The 14,887-nt window shown below is 43.2% G+C and overlaps 1 protein-coding gene across 5 annotated transcripts in view; it reads left to right on the top strand.

Annotated features, from left to right (window-relative positions):
- si:ch211-26b3.4 (connector enhancer of kinase suppressor of ras 2) overlaps nucleotides 1–14,887 on the top strand; it is a 554,826-nt gene that overhangs the window by 113,394 nt on the left and 426,545 nt on the right. The window contains exon 1 of one of the 5 annotated variants that reach the window (XM_048544971.2): nucleotides 13,249–13,302. The exons of the other annotated variants lie outside the window; for them this stretch is intronic. Within the exon in view, the coding sequence (XP_048400928.1) occupies nucleotides 13,291–13,302 (12 nt within the window). The 5' untranslated portion in view covers nucleotides 13,249–13,290. Of the gene's footprint in view, nucleotides 1–13,248; nucleotides 13,303–14,887 lie in introns of those variants that run through there. 5 annotated transcript variants of the gene reach the window in all.

Here is a 14,887-nt window from a genome sequence, read left to right as displayed (position 1 = left end):
TTGAGGGTGCATACATGAGGATCAATGGTCGGCACAACATTGTGGGCTGAAGGGCCTGTTCTGTGCTGTACTGTTCTATGTTCTATGTTCTGTGTTCTAACATGATGATTAAGGTCAGCCATAATTATGGCAGTATTCTTTTCACATGTTCCTATTCATTTGTAGATTTATAACTTTTTCCTGCAAAGTGGCTGCTGTTTGAAGGTCTGTACACAGCTTCTACCTCTATGTCTTCTTTCCCCTGCTATTATTTACTTCCACCCAAATGGACTCTGCATTAACCAAGCCTCGATCATCTGTCACAACTGTCCTCATTTCATCTCTTATTAACAGTGCTATCCCACTATCTTTTCCATCCCTCCTGCATTTCTGAAAGATCAGATATGTTATGTTTCCCATGTTGGTTTTCTTGTAATTATGTTTCCATAATGGCTTTAAGATCATACGCACTTACATCAACTTGCTTCATCAGTTGTTTACCTTATTTGGAATGCTTCGCGTATGAAGGTGCAAAGCCTTTAAGCGTTCTATTATTGAATTTCCTTACATATAAGACTGTAAAACCATAAAGGTTCCTTGATGCGACATTCACAAATCTGATCCTTATATTTTCTGGTAAATGTTAGCCCCACCATTAACCTGCAATCCTACCTACTCCTTTCCCTTTGATTTTCTAATTTTCTATGAAACTGAATCCATCCCTCCCACTATTTTACTTTAAGGCCCTATCCATAGCCCTAGTTAATCATGCACCAGTAGTTAGGCGAGACACTGATCCCCAGCATGATTCAGGTGGATCCTGTCCCATCAGAACGGCTCCCTCTTTGTCCAGGAGTGGTGCCAATGACCCATGGATTTAAACTGATTTGTCCCACACCAATCTTTTCAGCCGTGCATTAACCTCTTTGATCTTGTTGACGCTGTGCTAATTAGCTTGTGGCTCAGGTCATTATCAGTGATTATTACCTTTTTGGTTCAGCTTTTTAACTTAGCTGCTAGCTGCTCATATTGCCTCAGGAGAACCTCTTTCTTCTCTCTACCTATACATGGCAACTGGACCTTTCCCGTCTCACTCCAAGTTCCTCTACAGGCCAGATGAGTTATCCTGAATCTGGGCACCTAGCAGGCAACACAGCCTTCGGGACACTCTATCCTGACCACAGGGAACAGTGTCTATTTCTATGACACAACTATCCCCAATCACAACCACATTTCTTGTTCCTCCCCCACTCTTGAATGGCTCCCTGTACCACCATTCTTTGGTCAGTTTGTTCATCCTCCTTGCAGACCCCCCCCTGTCATCCACACAGGGAGCAAGAATCTCAAAACTGTTAGGCAAACACAAGGACTAAGGGTCCTTCAGTACTACCTCCTGGATCCATCTACCTGTCTCATTTATCGTCACACCCTCGTCCCTGATCACTGATTGAATAGTACGGGGTGTGACTGCTTCCTGAAGCACAGTGCCCAGGTCACTCTCTCCTTCCTTTGTCACGGTGTTCAAAACTCAGGCTCCAGCTCATCAACACTGAACTGAAGCAACTAGCACTTGGCTATAGATATGGTTGCTGTAAACCACATTGGGGTCCAGTAGCTCCTACATCATGTAAGTACAACATATCACCTGGCCTGGCATCTCTATTTTGTTTACTTAATTCTTAATTTGGTATGTTATAAATTTCCTTGTGGCCATTTAGCATTGAATCTGTAAAATATTTATTTTCTTTAACTATAAAAGTAATATACAAATGTCAAATTAGCAGCTATTGCCAACAATGAGCTTACAGTTTTCCTGTAACATCACTCTTTGTTTTGTGATGTGCCCCTGATCCTGGGCTTCAATTTGTCCAATTTTTTTCAAAAAAAAACTTTACAAAACTATTATCCAGAGAAAAGCAGGACTTACCCTGTCTCCTTGGTTGTGCAAAGCTTACTGATAAAAGTGAGATTTTGGTGAGAAGGGTATTGGGGTAAAGTAGCTTCAAATTACTGCAGAGCTTGTTTTTTCCGCCTTGCCAAGTGCCACTGAGGAACTGAGGAAGGGTCACCGGACGCGAAACGTTAACTCTGTTTTCTCCTTCACAGATGCTGCCAGACCTGCTGAGCTTTTCCAGCAACTTTGTTTTTGTTCCATGTTCCTAGTTGCTGTTGGTCACAATCTGCTTTTCACGTTTGGACTGTAAGTGTAAGGTTAGCACTGGCTATTTTTATTATTACCTTGACATGATAAACAGCAAACTTTGTATTTCTCCTCATGACAGAATCTCAAGCACGTGCTCCAATTGTGAGATCCATTCTGTGCATTCAAACAGCCTTCTAAACAAACACTAAAGGAAGGGGTGAATGCTAGTGTTTCTCCTTCCCTCTTCTGCTTTGCATCCTAAAACAGTGTAAAACATTCCAGAGAAGGAAAACTTCATGCCACTTTTCTGACTATTTATACCAGTTCCAGTCTCAGATAAACACTCAGAGCTATGTTTCTGTTGCATATAATTACTATAATTAAGAAAACACCACAATAAATAGGCCAGAGATAATAGGAACTGCAGATGCTGGAGAATCCGAGATAACAAAGTGTAGAGCTGGATGAACACAGCAGGCCAAGCAGTGTCTTAGGAGCAGAAAAGCTGACGCTTCGGGCCTAGAACCTTCTTCATTTTCTGATGAAGGGTCTCGGCCCGAAACGTCAACTTTTCTGCCCCTAAGATGCTGCTTAGCCTGCTGTGTTCATCCAGCTCTACACTTTGTTACAATAAATATGTAGGCTTTATTGAGCCAACTGCTGGACATGCTGAATCATTGTCAAATGTCAGGCAATTGTGGAAGAGGTTTATTTGACAAATTGGGCTGTCTTTTTGTCCAATAGACAAACGTCGCTTTTTGCTGAAAGTAGACATGCAATACATTTCTTAAAAAACATTTCAGTCAACCTCTTTAACTGCTGTTTTACTTTGCAATAGGTTAATGAGTTCTATCAAGGAATATGATGATTTCTGACAATGGACATAACTCTCTCTAGACCATAGTCACACTTCTTGCGCTGATAGTGTGCTCTGTGTCGTAGTGTCTTTCTTATCTGCTGTGCAGCACTGCCACAGGGGAGGGCAAACATTTTGAACTAGCAGGAAATCTCTCATTGGAGGTCTTTTGTATTGAAACTGATGCCTTTATCCAAGTTTGGTATGCAGCAAAACAGGATATGATTGCCAAGAATTAGAAAGAAGCTTTCAAGTCGTGCAACAAATTTTGTGAGAGACCTCTCAGTTGTGGCTGTGTTCCTCACTTTGCCTAGTGACCATGTGAAGAGTGTGAATGCCATTGGTGACAGGGAAATAGGGTAAGGGACTGTAACAGAGGCAGACTTGCAGCCTTAATAAGTGCTTAAGATTATTTTAAGGTGAAATTTTGTTCTCTCCCTCTCAGCTTGTCAACAAAGCCACTGGGAGCCGCTTTTCCAGATGCCATTGCGCCTTTAGAAGCTCATTAATGTGCTTCAATTTGGCATTCAAGGGACCAGCTTCCCTGAGCAGTCCCCAAGCTTTTTCGAATGCATCATTTGTAATGGTGAAACTGGAAATAGGAAGCAGGATCTGACAGTGCAAAAGATCACAGGCCCCTCAAACATCTTGTCTCAGGATTAAAATAGTGTTGACTTTAAATTGTGGTGTCGAGGTCAGCCTGTGTATTGGGCAACCCTACTGTTTTCCAGGCTAAAAAAACCCCATGTTTATGCATATACCCTCCTTTCAGATATGGCATACTGTTCTTGCGTTAGTACTTATCCTCAATTTTTCATCCCATACGTACACATTTTATTGACTTTATAATGGAGCACTAAAGGTCAAACAGGCAAAGTGGTCTGTGTTGTGATGCCATGCAGGGATTTAAATTGCACTCAATTTTTCTATCAGATGCCAATGACATTTCAAGGTGGCATCTATCTACTCTCTCACTGCGTCGCCCCCTTGAGCTGCTTCTGCTATTCAGTTTTATCCTGGTTGGGCTTTGGCCTAACTCTATTATGACCACTTATTCTGCAATCACGACTCTGTTCTAAATTCCCCAATCTGGGGAAACAACCTATGAGTTTACACTCCAGCGAGAGCTCACAGAATTTTGTGCGTTTGAATGAGATTATCGCTTGTTTTCTAAATTCCAGGGAACACATTTCCAATTTGCTCAATCTCTCATCAAACATCAATACTTTGCTGCCAAGTATCAAACTCAGAAACCTTTGCTGCAGAGTTTCCAATAAAAATATATTCTTCTTTAAATATGTACACAATAATCATGTCAGAACTCTGTACAATTAGAACAATATTTCATTATTCCTGTACTCCAGTCCTCTTCCAATAGAAGCCAACCTGCTATTTGTCTTCCTAATTGCTTGCTGTAGCTGCAAGCTAACTTTTTCGTATTTCTCACAAGAGTACTTCTAAGCCCCTCTCTGAAAATTAAAATGATTCAAACTTTAAACAATTCTACTTCTCTGTACTTGCGACCGAAATGAATAATCGCACACTTCTCAACCTTTGACTCCATCTGTCATCCTGCCACCCTCTCACTGAACCTGACCATATCACTTTGCATCCTTCTCACGACTTGCGTTTCCATCTACACATATATTGTCAAGAAACTTCGAATACGTATGCTCTTTTTCTTCGTCTAAGTGATGAATATCAGTTGTAAAAAGGTCAGGGTCAACACTGATCTTTGAGGCACTCCATTTGTTACAGCCTGCCAACTTGAAAATGCCTCATTTACCCCTCTTCACTGCCAGACTGTTAAACAATCCACTATCCATGCTAATATATCACTTCCTATTCTTGTGTATTAACCTTTAGCATGGTAACTGATTGAGTTACTGGTTGCTACTGGCTGTCTCCCAAATTGTAAAGTATAATTTCATGCAAGTCTGCCTAACAAACTGTGATTTGAATCCCGTGGGGAAGGCGATGGCCTAGTGATATTATTGCTACCCTGTTAATCCAGAGATCCAGTTAATGTTCTGGAGACCTGACTCGAAATCCTGGCATGACAGGTGGTGGAATTTGTGTTTTTTTTCAAAAAAATCTGGAATTAAGAGCCTAATGACGACAATTGTTGGTTGTCAGAAAAACCCATCTGGTTCACTAATTTTCTTTGGGGAAGGAAACTCATCCTTATCTGGTCTGGCCTACATGTGACTCCAGTCCTCAGCAATTTGGTTGACTCTTAACTGACCTCTAGACAATTAGAGATAGCCAATAAATGTTGGCCTAGCCAGCAGCACCCACACCCTATGAATGGATAAGAATAAACAATGCTGTTTATTATTTAATCTTATTTTCAGTTGCCCCTTTCGGAATAAAGAATCTCAGCCTCAACACATCTGTGGATGTGTAATGTGGGTTTTGGATGTTGAGTAATGTGAACAAGAATATACACTGGGATTTCCATCACTTGAGGAAGGGCCAGTGATGCACATCATTCTGCAGTTTTATGGCATAATTCGTGGACAGAGAGGAGCAGACCCACTTCCCTTCAGCCTACGAAGCTCATCATCTTAACCCACCACCATCAGAGCCCCACACTTGGCTCCCTGCCACATGCACTTAGTAGTCCATCTCCCCCTCCTCAGCTCTGCTCATAAAATCCACAGCTCCATAAATTGGTGAAAGATGGAAGCTTCCACTCTCACTGACTCTGCTGTCACTTCCTCTATTGCTTTCTACTTAGCCTCATTTTGAAGTGCTTGATTCCAGATTATTTGTGGACAAGCTTTTAAGAAAAGTAGCCTCGGTCGCTGTGCTACCCAACTTTGACATTGTCTGGCCTCTTGTTGAAAAAATTACCAGCCCAGCCAACGTCAGTGGACCTACCAACATTGGCAGACTACCAGTCACCTCTTGATCGATGAGTGGTGTCAGTGCATTCAACAAAAAGGGCAGAACTTCTTGCCCTCATAGGTAACCTCCAGAGACCAAGCATTTGATTAATTTCTTAAGCCCCTGCTAAACCGACACTACATTGACCTTGAGGTGTTATTCATGATCTGTTGGCACTTTGATGAGTTCAGATGCTCAGTGGGTTCTCAAACTACTGCTTCAAAAGACTAGAATGTTTTTAAGCAATAAAAAAAATTTATTACGGTATACTTTTATTTCTTGCAATTAATATAAGTGGCACTCTGAGGAATTAACTGGGTTGCACCAAGAAATTAGAGCTCAGAAAGTTCTGATTTGGTTGGTTCATTTTGGAGCTGATTGTTGGTTTCGGGGGTGAAAATGAGCTAATCTGGTTTACAAGTTAACCAATAATGATTCATTAAATACAGAGGCATGACTTGAGCAAGTAAGTATGACAAATAATTGACACCTTTCCAATAGATTGCATAATCAACCATTGACTTCACTCCAGATGGAAGCTCATCATCTGTTGTGAGATAAAAGCAACAAGAACAAATGCTGAACTAAAGATGACAATTCTTTTATTTAACCTTTCGAACACCAGTAAAGCTTTCTTTCATTTGACAAGTGCTTTTCAACTGAGGAGGCAGTACCCATGTTCATTCCTCAGGCACCTATGTGTGTGAGATTTACAATTACTTCATTGGATCAACGTTCATCAAAGATAACGCTAAACTTTTCTGCCAAACTTTTGCATCTTGCAAAGTATGAATTTTCTGCACAGTGTGATTGGATGATGCTCTTTTCAGGATAAAGCTTTGTTTACACCTTTTTTTTAATGCTGCATAAAGGTTGAGGTTTAATGTTGCATAACGGCTGAAACTTACCAAAAATTGGCCATGTGTCCGTTTTGTTAAGTTTTGTGGAGCGATCTATCCATGATACCTGGTGCATTTTCACATACTAATCATCCCAAACTTTGATTTACCACATCCCTCTCTGTGTTAATGTGATTCTTCCACCCACTGCTGGAATATGCCAGGATTTCTGGCACTAATGCCATATTTTAAAGGCCATTTTGCACCTGGACAGATGCTGGCAGTTCAGGGCTGCTGAGCAGTTTGTGACATTTGCCCTGGACATGGCGGTTAAGGGTGTGTTGGTACGTGGCTTTGTGGCATGAGATCTGGAGGTCCTAATGGTTGGGTTGGTGGAGAGAAGGGCCATTCTCTTCCCCTCAGGACTGGCAGAGGAGGCCACCCGACCAGACGATGTCACCAGGCATGAGATTACCATTTGGGGCAGTGCACTGTCAACAGTCCAGAGGAATGCTGAACAATGCCAGACAAAGGTCAGTGATCTTCTGCTGTCCACCAAGGTAAATGCCACCCCCATTTTCCTACCAACACATACCCACTGTATGTCTGCTACTGTATACATCTCCCATTAAGTCGTGCTCTCTAATGTTCTCACAATCAGCCACAACATCTTCTCTGACTCATTCTCACCCAACCAATTCCTCCACAATACTAACCCTGCAGGGATCCTGCCTCACCCTTTCATGCACTCAGGAAATTTCTTCGCCTTTTCCACCCAAACCTGTGCCAGCTGCATTCATTACACTTAGCCCCCACCCTTTGTCTCATTCCAGGAGAAAACAGCCCACAGTAGGGCAAGATGGCAGTGGGGTGCTTGACATTTGGCTGCTCACCCTCCACAGAGATAGGATCCTGACCCTGACTGTGCCCAAGTGCCTAGATTGATATCGGCTGAAGCTCTTGACCGACTGTACTGGGACCCCTTGACTGACTGAGGATTATCCCCCCAGATTTTGAAGTCAAGCCATTTAGTTGAACTGTAGACAGCGTGTTTGCCCCATAGTCTGCTGGCACATGCTGTAGGTATGACATTGACACAGCATAATGCCATGCAACAAATTGACCACTCCCTTGACTGATCCCTGCTGACAACTATGACGAGCTGCCTGACTTTGTATCTGTACTAAACAGCAAAGGAGAAACAAGAAACAAAGTAAGATAGAAGTAGCGCATGCCTTGAAGGTTCAGCTACAGTGGAGACGAGCCAATGTGCAGGGCAGGGATGCTGTGAGAGTCGGGGTAAGTGCAAAGTGAGTGTGCCTGAAAGAATGAGTGACATGCAAACCTGGTTCAATTTGTCAATGATATGTCCTGGCTGCTATTTTTCAATGAAAAGTGCTGGTGCATTCCAGAGTGCAAACCTGAAGAGTGATAAGTAGATTGAAAATGTGCCACAGCAGTGCACAAAGTCTGGCACATGTCGAATTCCAAGGCCTGTGGATGTGGGCTGCGTGGTGCTGCTGCCTGTGGAGTGTACCCTGAGATGTTTGTGTCAGGCAGCAAACTGGACACACCAGGTATCCATGATAATGGGAACTGCAGATGCTGGAGAATCCAAGATAACAAAGTGTGAAGATAATAAAATGTGAGGCTGGATGAACACAGCAGGCCAAGCAGCATCTCAGGAGCACAAAAGCTGACGTTTCGGGCCTAGACCCTTCATCAGAGAGGGGGATGGGGTGAGGGTTCTGGAATAAATAGGGAGAGAGGGGGAGGCGGACCGAAGATGGAGAGAAAAGAAGATAGGTGGAGAGAATTTAGGTGGGGAGGTAGGGAGGGGATAGGTCAGTCCAGGGAAGATGGACAGGTCAAGGAGGTGGGATGAAGTTAGTAGGTAGATGGGGGTGCGGCTTGGGGTGGGAAGAAGGGATGGGTGAGAGGAAGAACAGGTTAGGGAGGCAGAGACAGGTTGGACTGGTTTTGGGATGCAGTGGGTGGAGGGGAAGAGCTGGGCTGGTTGTGTGGTGCAGTGGGGGGAGGGGACAAACTGGGCTGGTTTTGGGATGCGGTGGGGGAAGGGGAGATTTTGAAGCTGGTGATGTCCACATTGATATCATTAGGCTGCAGGGTTCCCAAGCGGAATATGAGTTGCTGTTCTTGCAACCTTCGGGTGGCATCATTGTGGCACTGCAGGAGGCCCATGATGGACATGTCATCTAAAGAATGGGAGGGGGAGTGGAAATGGTTGGCGACTGGAAGGTGCGGTTGTTTGTTGCGAACTGAGCGGAGGTGTTCTGCAAAGCGGCCCCCAAGCCTCCGCTTGGTTTCCCCAATGTAGAGGGAGCCACTCCGGGTACAGTGGATGCAGTATACCACATTGGCAGATGTGCAGGTGAACCTCTGCTTAACGTGGATCTCTCTGATGAAGGGTCTAGGCCCGAAACGTCAGCTTTTATGCTCCTGAGATGCTGCTTGGCCTGCCGTGTTCATCCAGCTTCACACTTTGTTATCTCACACCAGGTATCCACCTTGTCTTTCCTGTCAGGAATTCTTAATTTCTAGCTTCTATCCAGAGGTGTGGGAGAATGTAGACGGTGCTTAGAAATAAGGTTGCAGTGAGAATGATAATGAGCAAATAATCGCTTTTAATAGGTCTCTTGCTGTTCACTGACAGGAATCTCACCTTGATAGTCAGGACTTCGTTGGACAATTTCAGGACTTTTCTGACTTGATATCGGCATCTGGCTTGCTTTTCCCAGATTTCTCGCTATAGCCCCTCACTGCTGGGGAAGATGCTGCCCAGTGAAATGATTATTATTATTTTTGGATAAGAATGAAAGATTTTATGATGCACTCCTTTAGGTGATTTATTCCAGTTAAAACATAGGGTAGCAAATTCAGGAAATGATGCACTGATCGGGTGCATTTCTTGGGAGAGATCTCCACTTGTTTCTTGTGGGGAAATTTGTGTATTTTGTTAGAGGATTGAATATGTGTCCTCTCAGCTAATAGTGAACGTTGCGTTTGTCTGATCCACCTCCTTTGGTATGAAGATTCACCAACTACTGAGTTAAGGAGCCTAGGGCTGTAAAACCATTGACTCTCTGGTGGTCTCCTACCTACATTGAGGAATATGAGGACATTCCCAGACTGTATGTAGGAGGGTGCCATTCAGATATAATCTCTCTACAAGCTATTGGTACGGAGGGTTGATATTTACAAAACCTTGTAAGAAGTGTAGGGAATACATTATATGATCTTGTACTTACCTTTCTCTATTTTATCATAGGTGGTTGCGTTTGCCACTTTTTTATGCTTTCTGATCACCTCCTTGACAGTGTCCAGATTTCATTCGGACCATAAAGCACTCCATCCAACGAATCCATGCTGATCATAATTCCAAACTAAACTATTATCACCTGCATGTGCTTTGGCCATACCCCACCAAACATTTATTATTCATATTCTTATCTAAATGTCTTTTAAGTGTTGCAACTGTGCCCGCATCGACCAATTCCTCTGGAAGTTCGTTCCACACACATACCACTCTCTGTGTTTAAAAAATAATACTCTCATGTCTTTTCTAAATCGTTCTCCTCTAACTTAAAAATATGCCTCCTAGTCTTGAAATCCCCAACCCTAAGGAAGACATCTGCCATTCATCCTATCTATACTCCTCATATTATAAACCTCCATAATGTCACCTCTCAACCTCACATATTCCAGTGAAAAAAGTCCAAGCCTATCCAGCCTCTCTTTATAACTCAATCTCTCCATTCCTGGCAACATCCTGATAAACCTGTCCTGAACCTTCTCCAGCTTGAAAACATCCTTCCTATAACATAGTGGACACACTTCTTAAGACGAGGCCTCACTAACGTCCTGTAAGTCTTCAGCATAACGGAACAGAGTGTCAAAAGAGAATTCTACTCCGTGTCCAAAATACTATTTGTGGCTCGCTCATAAAAGATCTCAACTGCATCAGTCTGTAAATTCACCAAAATAGGAAAACCAAGAGATAACAAAGTGTGGAGCTGGATGAACGCAGCAGGCCAAGCAGCATCTTAGGAGCACAAAAGCTGACATTTTGGGCCTAGACCCTTCATCAGAAAGTCGGAAGGAGGAGGGTAACTTCTTCAGTTTAGGCATCCCTGGAAGAGGCTTCGCAGTGAGGTTAAAATTGTATCAGGGATAATGGGAACTGCAGATGCTGGAGAATCCGAGATAACAAAGTGTGGAGCTGGATGAACACTGCAGGCCAAGCAGCATCTTAGGAGCACAAAAGCTGATGTTTCGGGCCTAGACCTTCAAAACAAGAGACTGGAATTTTCAGTTCTTCTTCTGTGAATAACATCTAGAGAACAGGAAGAAAATCAAGGTTTGTTTGTGTTATAAAAGATAATGATGAGAATGTGGGGTTTGGGGTGAGGTGTTGGTGGGGAAATGATAAATAATTTTGTAGATGGCACAAAGAATAGTTGGGTGGTTCTCAGGGATGAGGAAAGTATTAGGTTACGGGAGGAATTGTCCCCGCCTCCTTGACCTGACACAAACTGTCCATCACTTCTATCTACCCCACCCATTCCACTGACCTATCCCCACCACGCCCTATCTGCATTCACCTTTCGCCATACTGCCTCCCTTCCTCAGCCCCACCCCTCCTCTCTCTATCTATTTTCCAGCTCCCTTCCCCCTCCCCATTTCTGAAGAAGGGTCCCAATCTGAATGTCAACTTTCCTGCTCCTCTGATACTGCCTGGCCTGCTCTGTTCCTCCAGTTTCATAAGTGTTCACATAGCCACATCAGAGGCTGATGAAATTTTATACAGATAGATGTGAGGTGTCGAAGAAGAAGTGTCAAGACAAGAGAGTACTCAAACTCTGAGGAGGGGCTCGATTGGCTTGGGTTTTTCTTTGGAGCGGAGAAGGTTGAGGGGTGTAGAAGAGTATGTGTGGTGTGGACAGGGTGAAGAGACAGCAGTTGTTCCCCTGAATCAGAGGGTCAAGAACAAGGTGAAACACTTTGAAAATGCAAGGCAAGAGGGTGAGAGAGGAGTTGTGTAATCTGTTTTTGAACCCAGAGTGTGGTATGTGTCTGGAATGCAAAGCCTTGGAGGGTAGTTGAGGCAGGTAACCTCAAACTTGGTAAAGCAGTTAGAGCAATATCTGGTGGCACAGCCTCGATGGGCCTCTTCTTCCATTTATGATTCCGCATAGTGGCAGCAATGAAAGCTCTGATATAATCTGAAACACTAACCAAAAGCATTTGCTGGTTCGTTCCATTGAACTGTGCTTGGTAAGTCTCTCTACTACAAATCAGCATCATCCCTTGTATTATTAGCATTTACTCAACATAGGACAGCCTAGACATCTCCAAGAACATCCAGGATAATTCAAATGCTCAGTGCAAAGATAGTCCAACAGCAACACCAACATTATTCCAACCATTTGCTGCTATTATTTTAACTGAACCAATAACATGGCTACAGCTTTTTCTTCACCAGAACATAGATTTCTTGCTTTAAGGGTGCCTTTTCTCTGAGAAAAATAAACTCCTTCTTCCCAAGTACTACTTTGAGAATGTGTTTGTTTTCCTGCCAGTTAGTAAGCTCCCAACAGGTGCCAGTGATTCTCTTTTTCTGCTTCCGTGATCCAGTTCCGTGTTTCTGGAACTCCAAAGAGCATGTTTGTATTTGAGCCAGGATTGTGAATGCTGGCAAACTAACAGGCCACATTGGGAGGGGAGGGAAACACTAGCAACCCAACGGAATGCAAACCCATTCCTCAGCATTGCTTCAATCATCAGGTACCGCAACAGGCCTCGGACCTTATTCTGAAATATGTGGACACCATCCAGGTTTAGCTGATGAATGGCAAACAAGAATAAATATGGACAGGCGGTAATTCTCCCCAGTACTAGAGAGTGCAAAAGCCTTTTCTTAATATTAAGTAGCATAATCAATCTCCAAAGACAAACACCCTGGACGCAACTAATGAACAGAAACTCAGCTGGACCACCCCTGCAAAAGGGCATGTCAGATGTTGGCAATTCTGCAGTGAGCAACCCACCTCCTAAAGTTACGCAAAGCCTTGCCACCGTCTGCATGGCATCAGGCAGGAATGCGATGGAAGATCCTCTGGCACTTGGATGAGCACAGCTACAACAACTTTTATCGAGGAGAAGGCAGGCTTGTTTAACACACCACCCATCACTAGTAATACTCACTCCTGGCAACACTGCTACACAAGATGCACCACTGGGACCCCCTCCCACCAGCACTGTGGATGTACATATACTAATTGGACTGGAGCTTCTCAAGGGCAATTTGTTCTGGTCTGGCTAGGTTAAAATCCCAAACAAATTCAAAGGAAAATTAGATTTTCTAATAGTTATTGAATGATGCAGACGTTTGAATTGATCTGATGATCGCTGTCTTTGAAGTTGTGTGATCTATTTACAGAAACCTTTTTGTGCATACATTGAAAGAAAAGACTAACACACAGCCCAGGTGACAAATAATAGACTAAACGCAGCATTTATGAAGTAGCTGGATGAGCTCTTAAAATGCCAGGGCAAAGTGGATTATGGACCTCAAGGTAAGTGGGATTCATTTAGTTTTGTTTTTTTTTGGCTGGCATAGTGCATGTTGGTTCGAAGGGCTAGTTTGTATACTGTATGATTCTATGACCTTAACTTCTGAAAACAGAAAATATAGTCTCACTATTTCCATAGCTTGTGAGCATCAAGTGGCGAAGAATACAATCTCCAATGTCACACAGCATCCAGACTTCGATCCATTCTATTGTCCCTTCAATGTCACTTGTTCGGAATCCGGTACCTCTCTTTGAAACATGCCTGCTAGTGTTCCTACAGCACAAGGATCACTGGGGCTCACCACCACATTCTGAATGGAAATTAGATACAAGCAATAAATGCTGGCCTTGCTAACGAAACTTATCTCACAAGAACAAATGAAAGGATTTTGCACTGTTAAAGACATCCATTTGACCCGATCTGACTTCTAAAGCAGCTTAAGTGGTGCTTTTGCTGATACTTCTGCAAAACCATGACAATTTCCCGAGAATTTTGCCAATACTGTTTGAAAACCACATTTGGAAGTTGTGCTCATCATTCTGAAAGGGAGAGCCTGTGTGGTCATGAGGATGCTCTCATTCTCAAGAGTCTGTGAAGTTTTCTGCTTTTCTTTCATTGAAGAGGCTAGCAAGAGGCCGAAGATGATTGTTTGGCCACAGGAGGCTTTTGGGGCAGGGTGGGGAAAATTCCATGGAGCTTAGATTACACAGAAGCCTGTGCTTTGTTCAACTGAAACTGGTAAGGAACCCTTCCTAGGTGGAACACTGTAGCAGCAGACAGCAGGTCCAAATGGGACAGTGCAAGATTTTCTAATCTGGAAATAGCTGCCATACCACCAAGATGGTAGCACTGAGCTTGTGGATCACAAGTTGGGACTGGGTCAGTACTTCACACTGGGGATATCTGAGAGCCAAGTTGGCCATCATAAGGCGTTGAGATCACTAAAGAGAGTTATAATTCAAAGTAAAATAGTTGGAGTAAGCAACTTAATAATTGGTGATGCAGTCTCCAGTGAGGTACCCATGTTGGTCATAAACCTACAATGAAGAAAACACTAATGAACTTGACGTGGAGCTGGCAACTATTTTTCGAGTGCTAGTTGACCTGTAATATGTCCCGTCAGGGAATTATTATATCCTCTGAACAAAACCTAATGTTTCCCATCAGGATGTTTCTCATCAGGTGTTAATGGCATTAAGTGACAGGAAGTGGAGAAGGAAAACAGGTCAATTTGTATAGTGTTACCTACTGTGCATAATTGCAACTCATGGAACAGATCAATGTGAAATCTACCAGAAATATCTGAAGATGACACCACGTCCTATTGTGTCCTTCTCATGGAAAGCCTTCATTCCACGTGTCATAAATCTGATGCCTATATTTAGTTTTTCTTCTAAAACCCATACCAAGAACTGTCAAAATCATGTAGAAATAGACAAGGCAGGACTCAGGACACCGGTGATGTTTCTGATTAATGGAGGGAAATGTGCTATTTATGAGTTCAGAGATTTGTGAGAATATGTTTATGGTTACTGCAGCTGAAAAGTTTGATCAGCAAAGTTTGCTGTTACAGGAGCCATTGATGTG

The sequence above is a fragment of the Stegostoma tigrinum genome, chromosome 15 (assembly GCF_030684315.1).
Source record: "Stegostoma tigrinum isolate sSteTig4 chromosome 15, sSteTig4.hap1, whole genome shotgun sequence".
NCBI classification, from domain to species: Eukaryota; Metazoa; Chordata; class Chondrichthyes; order Orectolobiformes; family Stegostomatidae; genus Stegostoma; species Stegostoma tigrinum.
This window is presented reverse-complemented; position numbering and strand designations above follow the sequence as displayed.